Source organism: Arvicanthis niloticus, chromosome 3, assembly GCF_011762505.2.
Source record: "Arvicanthis niloticus isolate mArvNil1 chromosome 3, mArvNil1.pat.X, whole genome shotgun sequence".
NCBI classification, from domain to species: Eukaryota; Metazoa; Chordata; class Mammalia; order Rodentia; family Muridae; genus Arvicanthis; species Arvicanthis niloticus.
This window is the reverse complement of record NC_047660.1, coordinates 49,792,863-49,818,379: the sequence shown is the minus strand read 5'-3', so window position 1 is coordinate 49,818,379 and position 25,517 is coordinate 49,792,863. Positions and strand designations below refer to the sequence as shown.

The following is a 25,517-nucleotide window of genomic DNA, read 5'->3' as shown; positions in this document are numbered from 1 at the left end:
TCACCTATGCCTAGAAAACCTTCTGTGGCTCCCAAGTACCACTTTCCAGTCAACATGTCTACTCCTCGCCTTATCTGCTCTTGGTCGGGCCACAGAGTTCTTTCCACAAATACACCAAGAAAAGCCGCCCCCCTTTTTCCCCCTCCCTCCCTCTTCCCTCTCTCCCCCTGCCTATTGCACTTTCAACAGAGCACTGGTCACAACTGGGTGTGTCCTTTCTTATGTATTTATTCTTATTACCTGTGTCTTGAAAGAAAAGTTTCCTGGTCATGTGGATTTTCCTATGCCATTTTCCTACACCTGGAGTAGTTCCCAGCACACAGGAAAAGCTAAATGCCTGTTGAAGGGATGAACGTGCCCGAGTGGCTCTAACACCGGAGCAAGCTCTCACTGGTTTGTTGGGTGAACAGTACCTGAGAGTGTACTGGAAGCTCCTGGAGGGCAGACACCCTGCCATAGGCTTCACGGTTTCCTCCCAGCTACTTATCGTGATACCATGGACTCTCACCACCCACAACCCCGACCCTAACCCCAGGTACTTAGTAAAATCTTGTTGAATTTATTTCTACAACAAGGCCAAGAGTCCTATCGACTATTTCATAGACTATAGACTTCATTTTTCTGAGAATAAGCATGTGCCATGAGGAAAATCCCATGAGCACAGGAACAAGGCGGGTAGGATGCAGTAGGCACTGGTTGCGTGCTCAGCTAGAAGCGGGGATTAAAGCCTTTTCCTTTGGTACTGTCCTATCAAGTGCCAGGCACGGTGTTACATTACTTCTTGATGCATGTGTTACAGGGTGCACAGTACCTGCTGGTGATGGTGGATCCAGATGCCCCCAGCAGGTCTAGCCCCAAGATGAAATACTGGAGACACTGGGTAGTGTCCAACATCACAGTAAGGAGGCCAAGGGGTATTTTCAATTCAAACTTGATTGGAACTGTTTGGAATTGTAGCTGGGAGGTCATTGCCCTGTATGGTTACTTAGTGCTCGTCCAAGAGAGCTGGAGATGAGGGTGAGTGCAGCCTTCTGGGTGAGAATCCCAAAGTTTCTAAGAACTTCAAAGACACATCTAAATGTGAACTGTGGTGGGCTGGGCGAGAGCAGCAGGAAACTCCAGTTTTCTGTGTGGTCACTGTTCTTTGTGATAGCGTGCCCCTCTTCGATGCCATTCTCAAAGTATCAGTGACTGAAGAACTGACCCACAAAACTTCTAGAAGTCCACAAGCACATCACTGTGGATTTGCCGGGGGCCGGGGGGGGGGTCTCTAGTGTTGTGGGGAGGATCATGTGGTGGGTGGGCCTTCCCACAAAGGACGAAAGGAGAGTTGCCTTCTTTATACAGAAATAAGCAGCTGCCTGTAAGTTTGTTTCATGATAGCTGGAGAGAAGCCTAGCGTGCCTTTTTCAGAGTATGTCTGAGGAGCAGACTATATCAACACCCGAGCGTTAGGTCTTCTGGTTTGAACTCATTTGGTCTCATGTCTCATCAAGTGGCCTTTTAAAGATATTGCTATCCAAATTGACATTACAGTCAGCTTTCAATGTCCTCAGGGAACCCCTGAAAGTCTCTTATATAAAATAGTGTTTGGATTGAGCCTATACACATCTTCTCACAGATTCTAAACCATCTCTAGATGATTGTCACATCTAACACAATGTAAATGCTACAGAAATAGCTTGTTGTACTGTATTGTTTGGGGAATTGATGGCAGGGAAACAATGCCTGCCCATGCTCACAGATATAATTCTCTATCATCTATCTATCTATCTATCTATCTATCTATCTATCTATCTATAGCGGCCTTTGGCTGAATCTGAGTATGTGGAACCCACAGATAAGAGGTCCAACTGTATATGATCTAAGTGTGTTTCACAATTGTGTTCAATTCTAGAATCTGGTGTTCATGAGTGACCCAGCAGTGTACTTTGGAGAAATCCATGCTAGCCCATAGGCTTCAGGCTCTGTGCCCAGACAACCTACTAGAGGGTTTTACAAAGACCGTAGAAAGACCTCTGCTCTATAAGATAATAGAAACTAGTGAAATGAAATTTGAATGTGAGTTAAGAGCTGTTGCCCAGCTCAGAGACCAGACATCTACTGTTGTTCTGCAATGTGTGAATTGTACTTTGACTTTCTGTGGCCATCCTGATGATCCCATGAAGAAAACTCTAGAAAATGTAGTGAAACCACAGTTGCAAAGGCTAGTGTCTTGACTGCTAGAACCCAGGGCAGAAGCAGGGACATCATTTTAAACTAGCTATTGACTCCTGACAATGGGAAGATTCTCATACCAGAGCAGGTGGGGAAGGGAGAATTACCCTGGCAACCAACCATATCCCAGCATCAGGACTCTTGGTAGGAATAAGGTTGGGGGTGGGGGGTGGGGGAAGGCAGCGCCAACTGAAGCCCTGATGGGGCTTCTTCAGCAGTGGAGCACTTTTCCTCGAGCAGACTGTGGGAGAATTTAGCAATTAACATAGAGGTATGGCTGAGAGAGGGTCCTGGTATGTGGCAGGGACAACAGCAGAGGACACCAAAAGCTGGGACACTTGTCAGGCCTGCCTCCCTCTGGAGCATTGTTGTTTTCTGGACTTGGGTAAAGTTCTTAGGGTGGAAGCTCAAGAGAGGATTTTTGCCAGAAGGTCACATTCATAGCCACCCCCACCCCTGCATACACTTATAACATTCTCTCTCTCTCTCTCTCTCTCTCTCTCTCTCTCTCTCTCTCTTCCCTGTGAGAGGGTTCCAGTAGGGATTCTCAGGCCAGAGGGAAAGCCACATGGGCAGAGCGGTTTCCCAGGTGAGGAGCCCTGGGTCTGCGACACATCCTCCATTCATGTCTGACACTTCCATCCCACCCACCCCGCCACCCTGATGCTCATCCAGAACATAGCCTTTACACCAGCTCTGTGCTGTGAACAAGGATTTAGCCCCAGATACCCTGCTTAGAGACACAGCAGGTGGCAGGTGACAGGTGGCAGCTGTCAGGCAAGGCTGCTAAACCACAGAGCTTAACCAAAGCCACCTGCCCCGGGCATGGCCCTCACTTCCCCTTCGCCCAGAGGAGGCTCAGGTTTCAGTCACATCACCACCCACTTTCCCTCTTCTGGGTGCCCAGCAGGAAGCTGCGGCTTTCCCTCATGGAGTTACTGCCACCTGCCCTCATGTGCTATAAGCCAGAAAGATGCCATCAGCCAAGTGGGTTCAGGTCTCAGGTCCCAGAGCTCTGTCAAAGGAAGAGTGGTCGAGAGTGGGGCTTCTGGCCAAGCCTAGGAGCCTGTTCTCCAATGGAGTTCACACAGAAGGGTAGGTTGATACCTTGGAGAAATGTACGTTCTTGGTCCCACAAAATCTATGATCTCCAAAGACTTCAGTAGGGAGGGGCCCATTACCTGGCAATGGGATGCTCAAGGGAACAGAGGCGGCCAGGCCTCTGCCGTGACAAAGTTGAAGTTCTTGGGCAAAGATCAAGTCAGCCACATGTGGTTCCCTGGCTGTGCTGTGGAAGAGCTTTGCAGACTCACAGATAACAGGGTCTCCACCTTGACCAAGTGGTCCAGAGTAATTCACAGGGTAGGGAAGCCTGCAGTGCCCCAGGCTGGAATGGCTGACTGACACCATCCATTTGTAGGGGCCATTTTCAAGTAAAAGCACTTTGGATACTGTTGAAAACCTCAACTGCTGTGTGCAATAGCATTGTCCCTTTAAAAAAAAAAAAAAAAAAAAAAAAAAAAAGCAGGGCTGGAGAGATTCAGTGACACCCTCCACTGGCAGCAGCAGTAGACTGTAGCTGCAGGTGTTGGATGTGTGCCCCAGACTCTATACCATTCATACCATGCTACACCATTGTGGGGTCCCATCATGTCCCTCAGTGCCACTGTGTCCGGGGACCACCATGTCCTCTCTGTAAGATGAAAACAATCTCTGTGCCTCATTTCCCACAATTCCAGCTCACTCTTGGATGGATAGAGGTTTCCAGGGCACTCTGCCCAGGGACTGCTGCTTTGGTATATAAAACACATCTGGCCTGGATTTTAACCTACATCCTACCAACACCTACCCAACGACACCCAAACACGCTCACCAGTAAGGCATGGGGTAAAGTCACTGCAAACAGAACAACAGTGGCCCTGTGGTTCCCAACGGACACAGAAAAAACTGGAGGAATTTAGGCTCGACTTGGTATCAGTTGGCCAGATATAACCATACATTGGGACCAGCGCATGGCCATGGAAGCCAGTCAGTGGAGATAACGTTTTGAAGGGCTACCCATACTAGAATAGTATAGAACTCAGTCCTTAGGAATATGGGGAACACCTGTAGCCCTCCTTCCCCCCACACACTCTAAAGATAGGCTCACAAGGTCTATATAGAGTGGGACAAGATTCTAGGCATGTGGACAGCTTAAACAAAGAGCTGGAGCAGAAAGATGTCCAGAAACAGAATTAGTCCTTGTGTAGTGGCTAAGAGCAATGACCCCAGAGTCAGTCTGCTCTAGTCCGAATCTGCACTCAACCATTTTTGGCTGTATGATTCTCTAGGTCTCAATGTACTCACCTGGAAAGTGGAAATATTTACAGTCTCTGCCTCACACTGTTGAAATGATATTTATATATGTTATTCCAGGTAAAATGCTTAAAGTAAAAACCCACAGCACGGAGCTAACTTTAAACAGTGGGGAGCTATGCTCTTACTGCCATAGCTCCAAGCCAACTACCTCTCGTGTCACAAACGGGAACGAAACCCAGGAAGGTGCTGTCCTGCACAAGGGAGGAATTATGAGGGTCCAGGGGCAGGCCTGGGTAGCAATTCCTTTACCTGTCAGTTCCCATCAGCTCAGCAACAGAACTAGGTGGAAGCCCCCCAACCTGGTCATGCCAAGGAATTCAGGAATGCAGACATCACACACCGAGTGCTCCTTGGTTCCTCCCTGAAACTCTCACATTGAGTAAAAGGGATTTCTAATTGTAGCCACACTCAATGGCACACACCTGTGATCCCAGCACTCCGGAAGCTGAAGCAGGAAGACCTGGACAGAGTTCTAGGCTAGCGTGGCCTGAGTACTGAGATGCTTTCTTAAAACACAAACAAAAGAATGCTGGTCCCAGCAGCACACAGTGGGATGGCATCTTCCTCCCGGTGGCATGTCCTCAGGTTTCTCTACAGATGTTTTTCAGTTCTGCTGAAGCCCAATTGAGACATCAATTAGCCTGCATCGCTCACTAAAGGAGAAGAATTTATTGGCTCCTTGTCTTATTTGTCTCAGAAATTAGCACTCGGGGCTTTTCATGCAGATATTTTCATTAGACTTTCTTTTTTGTTGTTAATGGGAATATTAAACACGGGAAGATGGTACTCGAATGCTTTTCCACAAAGACTATCATGATTGGTGACAAAGAATATGAAGAATAATTAAGGAGACAAGAGTACCCTTTTTTTTTTTTCCACTTCCAAAAAAGAAAATCTTCCTAGAAACAGTCAATGATTCTAAAATTTGTCCTGAATGTCTTTTTTGTTTTAAGAAAGAAAAGGAGCCGCCGAGTTCATGCTTCCCCTTTCATTCCATGCCCTCAACCTTTGGCAGCCATAAAATGGCAACCAATTCTGACTTGAATCAAAGGGAGCTCTAAGGGGTCATTATTCTGTCTACTTTTCTATAGGGTTGAATTTTTTCTGTAATAAGAGGTTTTGTGTGTGTGTGTGTGTGTGTGTGTGTGTGTGTGTGTGTTTAAAGGACCTCTAAGTATGTTTGATGAATAGGGTGAGTATAAAACCCAACAAACAGAGCCAGGATTAGCACCGTTCCCTGATTTTGACTCTCTGTGGTCACCATGTGTTTGAGTGAGCCACACTGGGGCTGGCGAGATAGCTCAGTTGATAAAGTATTTGCCTTAGAAACATGAGGGCATGAGTTCAATTCCCAGGACCCATGTTTGAAAAAATAAACAGATTTAAGAAAAACCTGGACATATACTTGTGAACCCAGCACTGGGGAAGCAGAGACAGAAAGATCCCTGGGGCTCTTCTAGCCTACTTGGTTAAATTCCAGGCCAATGAGAAACCTTTTTCAAAGAGAGCATCTGAGAGTGACAGCCAGGCTTGTCCTTTGTCCTCCACATGCATGTCTGCACATATCAGATAAATAAAATTTTAAAAATGTATATTTCTGTGTGCTTGTGAATGATCTCAGACATTTCTGAGAATCTGGCTTCTCCACTGGAAAATGGACACAGGGCATTCTTCCCCAGGACAGGAGTGAGGAATAAGGAGACTGAATGTAAAGAGAAGCCTTCCTAGAAAGAGCCCCACAGAAAGTAGCATTTTGTTCCCGTTCCTAATACACCAAGCAGCAGACCCTGCAGACATTTACATATGTACCTATAAATAATTATGGAGTGTGTTTTGTTTTGTTTTTTATAACCAGAGCCTAGCTAACAATAAAAAGCAGAATAAATTATCTTTATCAGGACCACCAATCGAGATGATGAGCGAAAATTGAAGAGATGGGATTGATAAGTAGTTCCTTTTTGTTGTTTGTTTATTAATGTTTTGTGGGTTGTTTTATTATTACTGTGTGTGTGTGTGCCATGTGCATGTGCGCGTACACATGTCTGTGTGTGTGTGTGTGCCATGTGCATGTGTGCATACACATGTCTCTGTGTGTGTGTATATGTATGAGAGGCAGAGAGAGAGAGAGAGAGAGAGAGAGAGAGAGAGAGAGAGAGAGAGAGAGATTCTTTCTGTAGTCCAGGCTACCCTCAAACTTGCAATTGCAGTTTTCCTACCTCTGCCTCCAGAGTGTTAGGGTACTGTATGTGCCACCATGCATGTGTGGGAGCAGGCAGTCCTACAACACAGCTGGCCATTGCCATCTGAACTCTGGACCTGAGGAGGCCTCTCCCACCCCCAGCATTAGGGCAAAGTTCAGGCTTCCTAGTCAGGCTTCCTAGGCTTACTGTTCTTTGGCCAGGCTGCCTGGCCCTTCCTCCTCAACACTTTCCACTTCTGTTTTTAACCCTTCGCCCGGTTCTTATCACTCACAGTCCCCCACTCAGCTGTCATTGTCCTACCCCAGAGATGCCTTCAGTCCCATTCAAAATAATTTAAATAAAATGTTGCTACAAAGTGGAATATTATCTTTTGATGAATGTTTTTAAAGCCCTTTAGGTTTTCACGGTAATTTGCGGTGTAAAATTATTTGGAGATAAGAGCCAAATTAGCTCTCCTATGCTGAGGTCGCTGTGTCCTGCTATCCATGTGAGCAGTGTTTAAATATAATCAGCCCTTAGACTAATGCAGCATAATTGTTCATTTGAAATAGCTTTTTTTACTCCATTCAATGAGTCATTAAAATATTCAAGGGATAATGCAATGAATTGAAAATGAATTTATCATATTATCCCATACATACTGCAGTGCTTCAGGTAACTAAGGAGAAGGAGGGAGAGAGGGAAGAAGGAAGAGAGGGAGTGAGAGAGAGAGGGAGGGAGAGAGAGAGAGAGAGAGAGAGAGAGCAAGGCACATAGGGAGAATGGGGGGCTTGTGCCTAGGAATATGAGAAAGGTTTTCAGTGGGTTTATGGTAAGTAGGAGAGGGAGGGGGGGACAAAACGCTGTTCTTTAGTTCTTCAAGGATCTCTCTCTCTCTCTCTCTCTCTCTCTCTCTCTCTCTCTCTCTCTCCATTCCGAGAATCTGCTCTACCACAGCTCCACTGTTAACTTATTTTTATCAAATATGTTTATATCAGAAAGTCGTTATGGAAACCAATTCTGCCATCCAGGAGAATTCCTGGAGCAGGCAGAAAACATTCTCTCTCTCTCTCTCTCTCTCTCTCTCTCTCTCTCTCTCTCTCACACACACACACACACACACACACACACACACACACACACACACACAGCATAGCACAGTCTTGCTCTTCTCCAGCTCCAGTGGTTCCGAAGGGCTGGGGCTCAGCTCTGCTTCTTGGACAGAGCTATGTACGCAGTGGACCCAACTATTTACCCACGGTCCCAATCTATTTCTGTGCTAATGTAAGGGGCTTGTGCTTGTCCCTGTCCCCTGGGCTTCAGTCACCGAGCCTATGTGTTCTAGTTTCTTTTCAATTGCTGTAATAAAGACCATGACCAAAAGCCACTTGTGAAGAAAGGAAAGGGTCTACTCAACTTACAGTCCCATCATCAAGGGAGTTCAGGGCAGAGTAGAGACCATGAATGAGTGCAGCTTATTGGCTTGCTCACCAGAGCCAGCTCAGCCTGCTTTCTTATACCACCCAGCACCACCGGCCCAGAGATGATACCACTTACAGGGGGCCTGGCCCTCCTCCATCAATCATTAAGCAAGAAGATGCTCCTGTGTAAGAGGGAGGAGCCAGTGACTTAGAAGATGAACACAGTTCCAAGATGCACAGTAGCAGGAGGTTAGGTTGTGAGACAGGGGCAGGCACTAAAACTTTCTAAAAAATCTAAACTTGACCAGACTACTCTCCTGCTAAAAGCCCTGTTCTACCCTCTCCCCAGGCCCGGGCCTGCTCCCAAAGACTATACAGCCTCCTGCTGATCTGTCCATGGTGTCCCCAAGCCTTTCTGTGGTCACAGCCTCTGTGAACCATCACTTGCTTTGTCCCTTCATCCTATAAGCTCTTCTGCGATCTACAAACACAAGGTGCTTTAAGTTCATCAGGACTTCCAGACAGATTACACCTTTCGGGTCCAGGAAGAGCTAAGATGTGTGATCATGAGACCTTCTCCAGGAACGGGAGAGGACGGCACGGTCTCCTGCACTCAAGTTGCCGTTACAGCAATCTTCCTGGAAATTTTTAAAACATCTCTATTTACTTCATTTTACATATATGTGTGTTCCTGAGGATATGTGCCTCATGAAGGCACATGAGCCCAGGTGCCTTGAGAGGACCAAAAGAAGGGTGAAGCTTTGTGAACTGGAATTATAGGTGGTTGTGAGCTGCCTGGTATGGGTGTTAAGAACGGAACTCAGCTTCCTCTAGGAAAACAGTAAGTGCTTTTTCTTACCCACTGAGACGTCCGTCACTCTAGCAAATCCTCATCAAAATCCAAAAAGTATTTAACAAGCAAACAGTCGGAGAAACTCAACAAGAGGAATGCACATAGGTTTGCTAAAAACCAGTCACTCCAGATAACTCGGATGTCTTCACTGCCCCATGGACAGAAGGGAGCCATAAGCAAGAATAACACATCTTGACTGTAGAAGGCTTAAACCATACCAATCTTTGGAGCCTGTGGGAAAGGAGCTGAGACTTAGCTTCAATGGCTGTGGCATGATGTGGGTTTGTGGCTCACTGACAAACCTGTTCTGAAAGGCATTGGCTGTGAAATTGGTCTCCGGTGTAAGCCATACAGTCTCGGTATGAGCCTTGTCTTGTTCTGTGTTTTGTTAGGGATGCCACTGTATTTGTAGGTGCACAAAGTTTCAAGAAGTAGTTAATATGGTGAGTGACATAAAACGGTTGATTTTTGACAAATAGGAAGTAGGGGCCCTCATTGCAAAAAAAAAAAAAAAAAAAAAAAAAAAAAAAAAAAAAAGGATTTAATTGAGATTGCTGTAAAGTTCTATATTTAAATTCAAATCAGTTTTGCTCGTTCAGAATGGGGAAGATCTGGCATGTCAGAGGTTCACGAAGAGAGCGATCAAGAAGAGTTGTTGTTAATTCCTAAGCTAATTTAAATCTGAATTTTCAGATAATAATAGAACATCAAGCCATAATGCAGGCATTAAGACAGTTAAAATAATCTTAGGCCGCATCATAAGAAGAAAAGTCTTTAGATCATTGAAGAGGCTTATGACTGGTCTTTCTCTGAACTGGTCAAACTATGTCTGTTCATTCATTCATTCATTCATTCATTCAGCATGTGCTCAGCACATCCTGGGCGATGGGTTCCATTCAGTCATCTGAAAGCTAATGCAGGCGGAGCCCTTCTTTTTAAAGAACTTCATGTCTGGCGACAGAGACCACAGAAGAAAAACAATGACTGGTGTGGAGTGGGAAGTGTTGGGGTGGAGTCTTGAGAACCCTGAGGAATGAGAAAAGAGAGCTGGGAGCAGACTCCCCAGAGGTTTGGACCTGTGAGCCAAGCAGACGCTCACCAGATCACCAGGTAAAGAGAATACTATCCAGGTAGAAGAGGAAGAATGTTACTGTGGCTGGAGCTCATGGTCCAGGGCAAGTGCTTAGGAGACAGAGTCAGTGAGCTGATGAGAGAAGCCATGAACAACAGAGGTTCTAATATCCCTTATCACTTGTTAGAACCCCCCTGGAAACCACACCCAAACCAATTACATCACAATCTTGGAGCTGGGGGTGGGGGAGAGTAGAGCTTAGATATCCACTTATTTTTAAGACTCTCCAGGTGAGGTAAATGTACATGAGAGGTGATGGGTGGGTGGGGGAAGTATTGTCATAGAACAGCCCTCGAGTATGAGTTATGCAAGATGATTAAGTTCCAATACCTAGTTAACAATGCTGTATTCAACACTCAGAACTCAAGAGGCTAGACTCATATAAAGTGTTCTTACCACAATAAAGGGAAAGGAATTAAAAAAAAAAATAAATGCACCAGAATTGAGAAACATCAATGCAGGGCCTTGTCCAAGACTGGGCAAGAATTTTAGCACATGGACTACAGATCTTTGACCAGAGATTAGAATCTCCCCCAAGGGGGCTGGAGGGAAGTTCTCCATGCTTAAGAGAACTTGTTGTTCTTATAGAGGACCTGAGTTCAATTCCTGGCACCCACATGACAGCTCACAAATGGTCCCTAACACCAATTACAGGGGATCAGACATTCTCTTCTGAGCTCCTTGGGCACCAGGCACACTCGTGGTACACAGATAAATATTCCAGCAAAACAGTCATACACATAAATAAAAATATAATTAGAAAGAAAGAAACTGCCTGGGAGCTAGGTGCAAAGACAGACATCTGCAGTTCTCTCTAAAAGAGTCAGGAAGATCATTTAAGGCCAGAGTTTGAGACCAGCCAAGGCAGCATAGCGAGACCTTTAGTCAATCGATCAATCACTAAATAAATAAATATCATAAAAATCCCGGCTTGTATGTCTAAAAGTTTTCTATGTCTGCTATGCCAGCAGGAGACAATTTTGTTCTTTCAGGAGAGATGACAGTGGTCTTCCCTGAGTAGATGAGTTGGAGGGGACAGCTTCAGGACCTTCCATGAGGTCAGGAGCCATCAGGACCTGCTGGTGGATAGGGAAATGAGGATGAAGGATAGCCCAGGGGAAGCGCCTAGATTTGGATGCAATTTACTAAGATGGAGACACTCAGACAAGCTCTGCTGAAAGGCCTTTTGGATCTCCTTACGGAGATGTCAATTAGGAGATTCATAGAAATCTGAGGTCCCATGAGAGCATGACAAGAGCCTAGAACAGCAAGGCATGCAGGGTGCTTGCAGCCAGGTCTGCTGCCTGGAGAGAGGAAGTGAGTTATCCTTGCAGATGTCCAAGGAGAAGCTACCTTGAAGGGCTTGGGGAGGAGGTTGGGTTTGATTGACAGTCAAGTGTGAACTCAGCAGGAACTTATATTAATGGAACTGAGTTCATTCAGAGAAGAGATGAAACAGGCAGAGAGGCTGGGGTATGCAGGGCCTTGGAAGCCATGACAAGTCAGCTCTGTCTTGATGGGTACTGGGTGGTACTTCAGAGTTTGGGAAGCAGTGTTCAGAAGGCTTCTCTGTCAGGCCACTTGCCAGTTGGGTGACATTACTGTAGACTCTGCTCTTGGGTGGATCTCCTATGCCCCCCTCACAAACTGAGACAGGCAGGTGGACTTTGGTGCTGGTACCAAGCTCTCATAATAAAGATCCCTGGACCTGATCCTCTACAAAGCAGCCCATAATCTTTCTGCACGTACGCATAGCCTGCTCTCCTGGGTCTCAAACACACAAAGCAAGCTGTAAGTTCCAAGCAATTCCCACATGCTTGCTCTCCCCACTGCAGAGTATTTTCAAATACCAGGGACAGTGGCATTGTTAGATGGAGAACATGGAAGCCACTCTCACATACTGTAAAAGGTGAGCCACTCCTCAGTGGAACATTATGATTAGTCACACCTGTCTGCCTGAGAACCTACTTCCCCAGTGATCCCCAACTGGTGATTGGTCCTACTGGCAGCCAGTGCAGCAAACCTCAACTGGTAACCAGCAGACCAGGGTGGACCACAGAGAAGGGTGGGGCCTGAACATCTCTCATCTGGGAGAAGTAGGGGAGGTTGTGGTGGGCCAGCAGCATCCTGGCTACTTCGGGGATGGATAAGGTCCCAGCCAGGAGATACATTCTGGAGGCAGCTACAGGAATCTACAGTTGCTAAGGTGAGAGGCTTACATTGTGACAATGACGCTGAGGAGAGAGACCCAGGATCATGCTAAAACTCACCAGTTACATGCCCCTCACCTCCCCACCAAAAAACAAAACAAAACCCAATGGAGCCAGGATGGAGGTCAAAGAATAAAGAACAAGTGGCCCTGACTTCAGTGCCCTCATTCACTGGGGTTTTTGTTTCTCAGAGAGGAGGGGGGGTGGGAGGAAGGAAGAAGAGGAAGAAGAGGAAGAAGAGGAAGAAGAGGAGGAGGGGGAGAAAGAGGATGACAGGGAGGAAGAGGGGAAGAAGATGAAGAAGAGAAGGAGGAGGCCAGTCCAGAGCTCCTCAGTATTCCTGGGGAGGAATCAGCAGATCTTTGGAGTGGTGGGGAGGGGCTCGCGATGGACGCTCCCCTCCAGGGGTGGAAGGACAGATGCACAGAGCTCTATGGGCTGCTGGCCTATCATGCCTTTCAGTAACAACCAGCTCTTCCCTTTCAAAGAGGGTGGAAGTCACTGTTGTCTTGTCTCCGTTGATGAACAGATTCTGGGTGGCAGGAGTCACCATAGAAACAGGTGCTATCTTAAGCAAATGAGGCTTATTAACCTTAAGAGTGGTGGAGTTTTCACAAGATTGCACATATAGGGTAGGAGGGAGACGGGGTTTGGTAGGGGGAGGGTCGAGGTGGCTGGGAAGCCATGTCGCTCTGGGTGGGGAGGCATGTGTTGTGTATGTGTGCTTGTGTGTGCACCTCGAATGTGGGTGCCCATCTAGATGTGTTGTGCAAAACTGCTTCTGGGAGGAGGTAAGCTCAGGTCTTGCCCCACCCCCTTTCCCTAAGAAATAAGCATCCTCCCCAGTCCCCTCCCTCTACCAAGAAACCTTTTTCTCTTAGAAAGTGGCCTTAAGGCTACAGGTGCCCAGAGCTCCAGCCACAGACCCTCTTCCTTCTCAACTGCTTTTGTGTAGACCTTGCTCGTGTCCCCTGGCCTGTGGCCATCAGAAACAGGTGCTTCTGGAGAGAAGAGCCAGGAAGAAGGGCCCTTTTTTTGCCTTAGGGGGCAGCTTAGTTCAATAGCACAAGTGAGAATACAGGCATCTAGTAGACTTGGGTCCATAGTAACTGGTCCATGACTAACTGCTTATGTCCCTCAGTGAGCCCCCATCTGTAAAGGGCAGATTCACCAGGCACCTCGTAGGGCTGAAGCCAGGATCCCAAGAGATCACCTAAGTTCACATGGAATGTGTATCCTTAGCATTCCCCATTGTGACCTGCCTCCTTTCTGGGGAGAAAAGGGGGGCCTTTCTCACATTAATATTTCCTCAGTACAGTTTCATCAGTCAACACACTTGCCTGGGATGTCTGCCCCATTCTGTGTTTTGGAAGCAGAAGTGGGAGGGGGTGTGGCTAGAGGAAAGGTCAGGACAGAGAGCCTGGCCCTCAGAGAAGCTGTGGTAGACAGGTAGGCCTAGAAGAGGTAAGTTTGGGTAGGGCTTTGAAAAGAGGTAGAGTTGAGATGGGCAGAGAGAAAGGGGCCATACATTCCACTCTTAGTGTTAAGAAATAGGCTTTCTCCCTCAGGATCCCTGAGCTGCTTGGTTCCAAGACACACATCTGCTGCCCTCTGCAGCCCCTCCTTGGGCAGGACACTCCACTACTTCAGCTAGCATGCCACCTGCCCCAGTCTGGCTCCCCTCCCTAGTATAAATCCAACTGTTGCCTCAGGGACTCTGACACAACGTTGTACATCCTCTGTAGTCCACGGTTTTGTTTATCAGGGAGATAGGTTAGCAGAGACCGCATGATCTGCAAGGACTCTGGGAAGTCGGGAAATCTTTTCCTTCCTTGCTGCAAAGGGTCAAGGGCCCCAGGGTTGGGGATATGTATAGCTCAGTGGATCAAGTGTTTGTGGCACAACCTGAGTTGAATCCCCAGCACAAGGAGGCAGGCTAACAAACTGGCTCATTGGTAAGTCCCAGGTTCAGTGAGAAACCGTCTCGAAAGATGAGGTAGAGAGTAGAGGAAGACACCCTACACTAACCTCTACACACACACACACACACACACACACACACACACGCACTCACGCACAAAGAGCTCTAACACATGCCTTGAAACTGAAACAAAGTTATCACCACAGATTGGCTCTTCCCTGCCTCATGGTTTTCTAGAACTCCAGAGCTACTGGATGCCTCAGGCTCATTTGGTCATACCCAAGAAGATACTGATACCCAAGGTCACACAATCTGTAAGTGTAGTGTGGACCACAATGAAGGGTCCTAGCGTTTAGTCTCTAGTGACCCAACATTGCTGAAATGAGAGAAGCCATCCTCCAGCTCATGTTCGGTGAGCCACCATAGGCTAGTGGGTAGTTAGCTAGGTCACCAGGGGTGCCAAGGGACCCATCATTTGGGTCTGACTAATGGAGAAGAAAAGGGAGATTCACTCCAGGCAGCTCAGCTCCCACCTCCTCTCCATTAAGAAATCAAAACATGGCACTTAGGAGTTTCACTTGGCCCCAGGCAAGAGATGCAACTTTAAGGATATATATATATATATATATATATATATATATATATATATATATCCTTTCCCAATCCACTCATCTATAGCTCCGGAATATTCTTCCCCATTGGCTTTAGAGCTGCTTAGTAACATGAAAACAACGCATTTGAAGGCTTGGCTGCAAGGGCCACTCACAGAGAGAATCTATGAGCTAACTCGAGTCCCAGACTCAACTTGGCAATAGACAAAATGGGAATATTCCATGAGCTACTTAGAGAAGAGCAAATCTGGAGGCCCTGGCCACAAAGCAAAGAGCAGAATTTCACCCTAGTATATCTCCCAGCAAAATCTTCTCCTTCCTCTATAACCGTGGCCTCTAGAAGTAATGGTAGCTTCCCTCCTTCCCCCCTTCCTCCCTTCCTTCCCTCCTTCCTCCCTTCCTTCCCTCCTTCCCTCCTTCCTTCCCTCCCTTCCTTCCTTCCTTCCTTCCTTCCTTCCTTCCTTCCTTCCTTCTTTCCTTCCTTTCTTCCAAGTGCATCCAGGTCATAATTTATAGGCATGGAATAAAGAGATCAATGCCATTGAGAGAAGTTTTTATTACTCAGTTTCAAGAGAAGGACACCTGCCAAGCTGTGCCACACAAGGTCACATGGGGAAGTCCCGGGGTGTGTCAGGAAGCAGAGGCGGCAGAGGAGAGTGTAGCCTGGAGCCTTCGCTGTGGTTTCTGCAGGAAAAGAGCAGAGTGAGGGCAAGCAAGCCCTAGCAAGCTTAGCCCTGATGAGCTGGCATAATATTAGTGGGCTCTGGGGTGATCGGGGTATGTCCCAGCTGCCTGGTACCTGCCTTAGGGTGGCGTGGGACATAGAATGTTGGCTAGGTATGAGAGGATGAGGGAAAGGAAGTGATGGAAGAGATGGGCTTGGGGCTGGTTAGTGTGTACGTGACAGGTGTGCTTGCAGGCAGTCTCTAGGAAGTAGGCAGCCTTGGCAGGGACATCTTTCCAGAACAAGCGCCCCTCAGGTTATCGATACATCAATACAAAATACAGAAGATAAAAAGCATGAGCAATCCATCCTGCACCCTGTCTCTCTGAACACTGCATTTTGAAATCATTCAAAATCCTCTTGTTCAGGTGCCTTCTTTGGGACTCTAAGACCTGCCCCACCCACTGCCTCCCACTTAGCGCAAGCTGTGCCGCACAATTTAGCACCCAATTCCACGCTATCTTGTTCCCTAGCCATTCCAGGGTGCTTGCCCCAGTTTCCCAGCCCCCCTGGGAAGGCTCTGCTCGCCTCCTTCCTGCACTGGTGCATGTCCAACCTTGTACCCTGAGCTCTACCGTGTGCATTGGCATCAATGCTTATCCTGTCTAGAGTACCACTTCTGATCATTGCCTTTGACACATTTAGAATGGGTAGCCAGGCTGACATCATGACCTGCATTGTCCCTCTGACTACTCTCTTCCCTAGGTCCTTCTGCTTGCACAGGCCTAGCAGAGGTCTTCTCACAGCTTCCTCCAATAACCACACACCCTCCAGCTCTGACCACAGACCACTACTCACCATCCACAAAGCCCCTCCCCCACCTCCAAACATCCTCCACTGCCTTCCCCTACATCAAACGGCCTCTCCCTTCTTCTCTCCCACAGCAAAGTGCTCTGTGGTTTTCAAACTGACACAGGCCACAAGATGTCTTCCAGAGAGAGCATGAATTTGCCTGCCATGAGTTTATTGACCTTTGTTGAGACTGCTCATCTTCCTGGCCTCAGTATCCTGCCAGCTTGGATGAAGAGTTGGCTATATGACCACCAAGACCCCTTTGGGCATCACCATCTGGAGTACAATTACTATATAGCTCTTTCCTGGCCTAGACAAGAATGTCTCCTTAGATAGCACAGGGGCAGATATAGGAACTGTGATTGCTGATATACCCTCTCCCAAAAGCCAGCACCATATGCTGGGTAAAGACTTCTTTCCATTCCGTACCATTGACCATGCCGTTGATAGTTTCAGTAGTAAAAGATAACCCATCCCACCCAAGCCTGGCCAGGCAGACACCTCTATCCCCTACCCCTTCCTTTCTCATCTCTCTGCTAGGCATTGTAGGAAGCTGTAGAAGGCTAGTGCTAAATATCCTCAGGAAACTCAAAACCCCATGGAGAAATGAAATAAACATAGACACGCATATATACACAAACACAGCATATCATCTGAGAATTGCTGAGGAAACTAGATGATGCCGTAGCCCAATGGCCTGGTACTCTCACCAGTCTAGGATGCTGCTTGTAATCCCTCCTCTGGATCTGCTGACATCTGACTCTCGGTCTCTGGCAACACACCATATGAAGCCATAGATGGGAACCCAGTATCCACCACCAGGAAAGAACTGTGCTATAAACATTGGACTGGGTGGGATATGTCTGATGCTGTTGTCATTGTAAACATTCCGTATCATGGTCCTCTTAACCACAGAACAGCTCTGAAATCACTGCATCTCCAGATCTAAGACGCACGTATGTCCTTGACACTTAGAAACACAAAAACCATCATGTTTGTACTGATACTTGCTCCAGAAAATATGGTAGATTCACTTATATATTATACTAGTAAAAGGTTATGAAACAGCAATGAAGTAATATATAATTAATATGAAGATTTTTATGAAGTGTTTCAGAAAATAAATAAAAGTCTTGAAGGAATAGATAGACGTTAGATACATGATTATGTAAGTGGGTAGATAGATATGCACACACACACACACACACACACATACACACACACACATATATATATATATATATATATATATATATATATATGTAGATACAGATATGCAAATAGATAGAGTTGATAATCTCTAAATTCATTTGTTTGATATACATTGATTTTATTGGAATACAATATAAATTTTTATAGACGGGAGAGAAAGTTCAGTAGTTAAGAGTATTAGCTGTTCTTCCGGAGGACCCAGGTTTAATTCCCAGTACCCACCTAGTGGCTAACAGTCATCTGTAACTCCAGTTCAAAGGAGCCTATCACTCTTTTCTGGCCTCTATAGACACCACATACTCATGGTGCACAGACATATGTGTAGGCAAAACACCTGCATACATACAATAAAAATAAATTAAAATGTTTTTTATTGGAGCTTAAGGTATTCAGTATTATGAAGGAGAAGGAGGAAGAAGAGGAAGAGGAGGAGGAGGAGGAGGAGGAGGAGGAGGAGGAGGAGGAGGAGGAGGAGGAGGAAGAAGAAGAAGAAGAAGAAGAAGAAGAAGAAGAAGAAGAAGAAGAAGAAGAAGAAAATTAAGGAGGAAGAGGAGGGAGGGGGAGGAGGAAGAAGAGGAGGAGGAGAAGGAAAAGGCTCATAAGGACTATTCAAAAACAATTTGTAAAAGAGGACTCATGGAGCTGGGCGTCAGATGGAGCCATGGCTGATACTGATGCATACTGGAAACTACAGTATGTAGTGTCGCTGTGGTGGAAGAACCACAGATGCCCTTGAGATGGAACAGGAAGATCCAGAGCCAGCTAGAATACTCATCCCAGCATGAAGAGGGACTTACAGGTTCCCCTACCCAGCCACTCAGAAAGCTGAATCAGGAAAATGACATATTCAAGTCTAGCCTGGGCTACATCATGAGCTTCAGGCCATTCTGGACAACTTACTGGGACTGTTTCAAAACAAAGCATTTAGGAGGAGCCATGTCTGTGGCTTGGTGGTGGAGCACTGGCCCAGCGTATGGAAGGCCCTGGGTTCACGTCCCAGGGCAGCAACAAGGGTATTAAAGTTCTTTCTCAAACTGGAATCACAATAAATTCAAAATTAACTATGTGAAAGTAGATATGTAGATATTAATTTTTAATGTTAAATCATAAAAGAATAAAATGTACTGACACTTGTTACACAGCTGTATAAAACCTTGAAACGGTAAATATAAAAAAAACCTTCAAGGGCCGATTAAAAAAAAAAATGCACTTTGGAAAAACGCAATGTACCGATGACAAAATGTCACTGTCATGGACACACACAGCCATCACAGTGGGTTAATAACACACAGACCTAGCAGAGCTGTGGGAAGGTGGAGGACGAGCAGCAGGGTAAGTGCTCAGGACAGTGTCTGGCACAGTAGGCACTCAATACATTTTAGCAGTTATCAATCTACGTTAGCGCTTAATAGAAAAATATGTGATTTAAAAATCAGCAAAGGCCACAAATAGGACAGCTTGGGTGGGGATGGGGATAGAACTCAGAGCCTTATGAATATTTCACAGGCACCCTGATGCCGAACTACACCTATAATCCAGCCGTTTCTGTTTAAAGAAAAGCTTCATAAAGCTATGAGAAATAAACATCTCTATACAGACAGTGAGAAACGCAGGCCAAACAAGAGATCACCTGCCTTCACAGCCCACAGTGACGATAGCCGCTGAACTGGCAGAGCTTGAATGGGGCTCTGTATTACAATTAATACCCAGGATCCTCTCATTCGTCGCCAGTGGGAATGGAGGATGAATTGCCAAGAACTGTCTTGCAGGGTAATGCTGTCAGGTGCAGCAAATGCCAAATGCCTTTACAGTGTATACAGGCTTTGACCCAAGGCTCCTTTTGGAAACCTGTACAAAAATTATATTTAAAAAAAAAATGTGATATCTATCAAAATAAAATCAGACATGTTAAGTACAGTAAATTATAGAAGATGTGAATGGCATGTATCACCCCAGTACAGTTCACTGCCAGGTGGCTTATACTGGTTACAAAGTAGAATGTCCCAATACCACAAAAAAAAAAGTTAAAAACTAGCCATGACCTATTTACTCAATGAGAGGACTGGCAGCTAAGCGTGGCTTGTGGAATAGTATGCAGCTACTAAAATAAACAATATAAAGAGGACCTCGCCAAAGCATTTATGTCACATTTCTATGTGAAATGAAAAAGCAGATTAGAAGTTGTTAAGCTTTGGGGGCTGGGGTACAGCTCAGACGGTAGAGCTCTTTAGGAAGACACAGAGTCCTGGTTTCTGTTTCCAGTGCGACCTAAGCTTGATGTGGTAGTGTGTGCCTCTGGTCTCCATGCTGGGAAGAGGGAGACAGGGATCAGACTCCAGGGTCATAATCAGCTGCGTAGCAAGTTAGACGCCAGTCAGGGATGTTCAGGTCTGACCTTCAGAACAAAACCAATATAAGTTACTAGACAGATGCTGGACATAGTTGTGCGTATCTGTAATCCCAGCATGTGGGAAGCTGAGACAGGGGGATTCTAAACTCAAGTCTAGCTTGTGCTACATAGCTAAACACCATCGGAAGAAAGAAAGAAAAAAAGGAAGGAAGGCAGGAAGGCAGGAAGGCAGGAAGGCAGGAAGGAAGGCAGGAAGGAAGGCAGGAAGGAAGGCAGGAAGGAAGGCAGGAAGGAAGGCAGGCAGGCAGGCAGGCAGGCAGGCAGGCAGGCAGGCAGGAAGGAAGGAAGGAAGGAAGAAACAAACTATAATTAATCAAAGGGCACTCAGGGAATGCCTACAGGTACATTTATAAAGGACACTATTTCTGCCCCACAGGGTGACTTCAGCTCAGTAAAAATAATTAGATGGAACCTACCCCATTTGGGTACATGGGAAAATATGTACAAGAGAAGAAACTGGAAGGTATACCCACCAACATGTTCCTAAGAGTCAAATCCAGGCAGCAGCTGTAGAATTGGAAGTGGTTTTTATGTTCTTCTTTGGGCTTAGATGTTTTTCCAAATATTATATAATATGTATTTTTATCACCATATTTTAAGTGCTGTCTAAAAAAAATTAAACTGCAGAGCAGAGCATATGACCATCACAGCTACAGGGGTGATGGGGAGAACTAGGAAAGGTCCCCGAGGCTGCCTTTAGGAGGCACGGAGGCCCTGGGAGCACCCTGCCCCCACCTCCCTGCCCCCACCTCTCTCCCTGTGCATGCCTCTGCCCTCTAACAGGACTCCATTTGCAATTACAGGTGGAGGTGGCAAGTCTGCCCTAGGATTGGAAGGTGGGGTGGGCTAAGAGTGCCCTACAGGCAGAGCCAGAATCCTGAAATCCTGTCTGCTCTTTGAAAGGGTTACTGATACTTAAATAAGGCGAGGCATGTCAGGTAGTGGATGAATCACACAGACATGGAGCGTCTAAGTCAGAAATGTTGGTTCTAACTGGTAAGAGCAAGGAAGGCTTTACAGAGCAGGAAGCCTGACAGCATGGGTGGGCTAGAACCTAAGTCACAATCCAGTATCATTGTCGGGCTAAAAAAATGAAAGGTCCCCAAGGGATCTGGGGGAGACGGCTCAGTCAGTAAAGCCCTTGTTTTACAAGCGTGAGGAACCGAGTTTAACCCAGAATCCATGTTTAAAAGGCTATGCGTGACAGCACGCGTTCATAATTGTAGTGCAGATCCCTGGGGCTTGTGGCCAGGCAGTCTAGCTTAACAGTTTCAGGCCAGTGAGGGGACTGTCTGAGAAGCAGTACCCAAGATTGTCTCCTGGTCTATACACACGCACATGCACACACACACAAAAGCATGTATATATATTTACATACATACATACATACACACACACACACACACACACACACACACACACATACATACATACATACACACAAAAATGCATGCACAAAACACAGGTCACCATAGAAATATCCCACCAACCCTGCTCCCAGCTCTTTCATCAAAACTGGACCAAGCCCTAGCTAGCATCTTTGCAAGGCCGTCGATGGCAAGGAACCCTAACACTGCTGTTGTACTCAGAAGGGCCAGTCTGTATATAGGGACCACTGGACTGTGATGTCACCCACAGCCAGCTCACTCAATGACCTTAATGCGAATTTCCTTACATTTGTTGCCAATCATTTATTAAGAATCCCATAAAATTAAACATCAGCTCTCCAAGACTGAGGTTTTTGTTTTTTTTTTTTTTCCTGACTCGCTCACTGCTTTATGCCTAGGGCCTAGGATGGTGTTTAATGAACTGTAAGTACTTATTAAATGTGTGTTATATAAATTAAATAGAGCTGAAATATTGGCTTACAGGAGTCCACACCGTATTGCATGTATATGTGATGAATACATATGTATGTATACACAGTTCTGTAGCAGCCTTGTGAATATGCATTATGTGTTTGTACATAATATATGCAGAGAATCCAAAAGTGGATGTGCATACATGTGTACGTATACACACACACACACACACACACACACACACACACACACGTGTGCCATTTGGGAAAATATCAAAAGGAGAAGCCCACAGCTTTCTCAGGAGTCAACTGCATCCTTTGAGAATAGAATTCCAATAAAATAGATTTTGGATGGTGTCACAAATAAATTTGCCTTTCTAAAAGCTCCCAAATTAAAATTTGAGAGGCCTGAACATGAGGACGGGTGGCAATGAATAGATATGAATTTGCTTTATTTGTGCAGCATGAAAATCTCACTGTACCATTTCAGGGAGAGGAAAGAAAAGCCGAGGTGAGGCAAGTGAGCCCCCGGAAGCTCGCCTGCTCAGGCTGCCTCCTGTCGCAACCTACATTCGTGGATCTGTCCAGAAGCCCAGTGGACATTATAGCCCATTGCACTAGCCCAACCCAGAAGCCCGCACAATTCAGCTTCTCTTTGGGCATGCATGGGCTGGGGTGGGAAGCAGAAATCTGCAGGAACCCAGTGCCTGAGGCTAAGGGTGCCTGTGAATTACCAGCTTAACTGATTTAACTCTTTTGGGCCTCTGGCCAACCAAAGGGTGCTGGCTGTCTCTATGTCCTCCCCCAACCACAGCAAAAGAAAGTGATTTCTGTCACAGTGATCCAGCATCTCAAAGCCCTGGGGGATCGTTGCATGTCCCAGGCACTTGCAGATCTAAGTGTCTCATGCTAAAGACTGTATTTAAGGGTAATAGAAAACAGTTTGATCTTTAAAGAACCCTGGATGCATAATATCTATACATAGTTCTTGAATTTTTATCCTAAAAACAATTAGCCAAAAAGCCCTTTTTATATGATATTTGCAACTACACTGACAGTAACAGCAATTAAACCCCGTCTGTTTGCTGAGAGGAGCCAACTCCCCCTTTCTCCAGAAGCCTGTAAAATGTACAAAGTGGGGACTGTACCAGCAAGCCTGCAGAGATAGCTCGAGACCCTCCAAAGACAGGCTCCAGCTCAGCTATGTCCTCTATAACCCCAAGTACCCCAAAATCTCAAACAGCATAGCAACCCAAGAATATTCTTTGTATTTCCTTTTATATCTCCTCCCGACATATGATATCTTCTGGTCTACCTCTTCCCTTATCCTCTCCCCTGACTTCCTGTACTTTCTGCCTCTCAGAAGGGCCTTCCACTTGCTATGGTCATGGTCAGCCTCAAAGGCTTCTGTGCTCTATTGACCTGGGGTCTTTTCAGGGAGAAACTGTGTCTAGGTCTGGCCAGCGGCTATGACGAATAAATGCAGGAGAAGGTGAGTGGGTGAATTAGTCAGCACTTACCATAATGGAGAGTAACAAAAGAAGCCTTTGAGGTGTATGCAACAAAGACTGGGGTTCTAGGGCTGAGAGAGAGAGATGGGAGCTGAACTTGTACCTATCTTCCTATTGTCACAATTACCCATGAACACTGAACATGACCTAAGCCCTCTCCAAATACTCTCCTGATTGGGAAAGGTTCCCAAGCTCTTAATTTTTATCTTTTTTTTTTTTTGTATCATTAAACATATTTTTTTTTGAATAGCTGCTCTTATACAGAGAGCTCCTGGAAGTAATGCCACAAAGTAGCAAGTTTCAGGATTAGTGACAGACCCTGTCTCAAGGGAGTAAGGTGACAGGACAGATAGTCCTCACCTGGCCCCTCTGTGCACTCATGAGCACACACATGCATACATCACACACACACACACACACACACACACACACACACACACACACACACACAGAGCAATCCAGCCTGGTCTAGTGGCACAGGCCTGTAATTCCAGTTAGTCAGAAAGCTGAGACAGGAAGAGGCCTATGTGGCCTCCAGACCGAGTTCAAGGCCAACCCAGACAACCTAATTAGACCCTGTTTCAAAATAAGAAGTACAGAGAGCTGAAGACAAAGCTCAGTAGCAGAATGTTTGACTGACATGCACAAGACTCCAGGCCCAATTCCCAATACCATGACCAAAATTAAAAGTAAAAAGCAATGCAAACTATGGGGGATCACCAGGTATTCTGTACTGGGGAACAGGGCTGCAGAGTGAGGTGAGATCTACAGTGTGTGCAAGGGAGCACTTCTCTGAGAAGGCGATGTTGGAGCAAAAATGTAGAAGAGGTGAGGGAGGAGGCTTACAGAAATCTGGGAGGACTCTGAGGAGAACCAACCAACGCAAAGGGCTTAAGGCAAGAATATCCCTGGGTGTCCAATGTGGAGCTAGGAGGCTGTGACTTCAGGCTCAGACCAGGGTAAGGGGATATGAGATGAGAGAGTTGAGATTGCAGGTAGGCCTCTGTTCTTCCCGTGAGTCTGTCAGGAGCTACTGGGGCAGGAAGCAGATGTAGGATACACTTACAGAGGTTCTAGCAGGATTCCTCTGACTGCTTTAGGCCTCAATGTAGAAGCAAGATGTCAGGAACCACTGTAATAGTCCAGGTGACTGAGAAAGAAAGCCACAAGTCACTAGGCTAACAAGAGCCAAAGCCAGCTACAGTTGTACCTTGTCTCGAAGCTAAGCTCAGCAGACGTGCTGTGTTACCTTGAGTTGGGAAGTTTAGCCAGCTGGGGACAGGAGAGGAAACACATTTTAAGGAAGGAGAATCACTTCAAACAAGTGCCTGACAAACTGAAGGCATGTTCTTTGGGAAAACAGAGACGCCCAGCTCAGGAACACCCGGACACTGGTCTCCCCCTGGGGTGTAAGATTGGCTCCAGAGGACTCAGTATTCTTAGAGAAGTCGCCCCAAAACTGGCCTATGGTCTCAGGCACCACCCTGCCACCTTCTGACCTGCACAGATGTCCAGTGGTAGGGATAAAGAAAGCACAGTCTTATTTCAGGAAGCTTAGACACAGGGTCCTCCATAAATATCAGCACAGTCTTGGGGAGGGAGGGCAACATATTGGCATAAACTGGAAGCTGAGTGACTATAGTCTTACCATGGCATCTGCCTTCATTCTAACGAGCTGCCCTGAAGATCTAGGCAAGCCTAGCATAGTTTGCAAAGTGAAGGGTTTGAGTCCCCTGAACTCGGGGTGGCTTCCACGTCTGAAGCCCCACTGTTTCTCAGCTTCTCCACATTTTTGACTTGCCAACAGCCTATTCTCCATCCCAGCGATTTTCAGAATCCACGTGACACACTTAGTGTGGGACTCTGTCTCTCTGTTTCATTTTCCTGGTTACATTATTCCAGATAATACTCCTCTTGCTTGCCAAGAGAAGAAGAAAAAAAAATGACATTAATTAAAGATTTGGTCTGTGTCCTAATCAAAAATTTTGAAAATGAATGTATCATACTGTACGTTCCGTAATGTAGTCGGCTTTTTTACTTAGCAATATATCATTAACATTTTCCTATGTCAACACATAATCTTCGGAACCATGATTTTTACTGCAGAAGTAGTTTACCATATGGGTGTACTATAATTTCCTCAGCCAATCCTTTACTGTTGGAC

General features: G+C 46.1%; 1 protein-coding gene across 1 annotated transcript in view; it reads left to right on the top strand.

Annotated features, from left to right (window-relative positions):
- The window catches only part of Pebp4 (phosphatidylethanolamine binding protein 4), a 217,359-nt gene that overhangs the window by 120,860 nt on the left and 70,982 nt on the right, over positions 1 to 25,517 (top strand). The window contains exon 4 of the mRNA XM_076930789.1: positions 800 to 898. Coding sequence (XP_076786904.1) covers positions 800 to 898 — 99 coding nt within the window. The remainder of the gene's footprint in view (positions 1 to 799; positions 899 to 25,517) is intronic.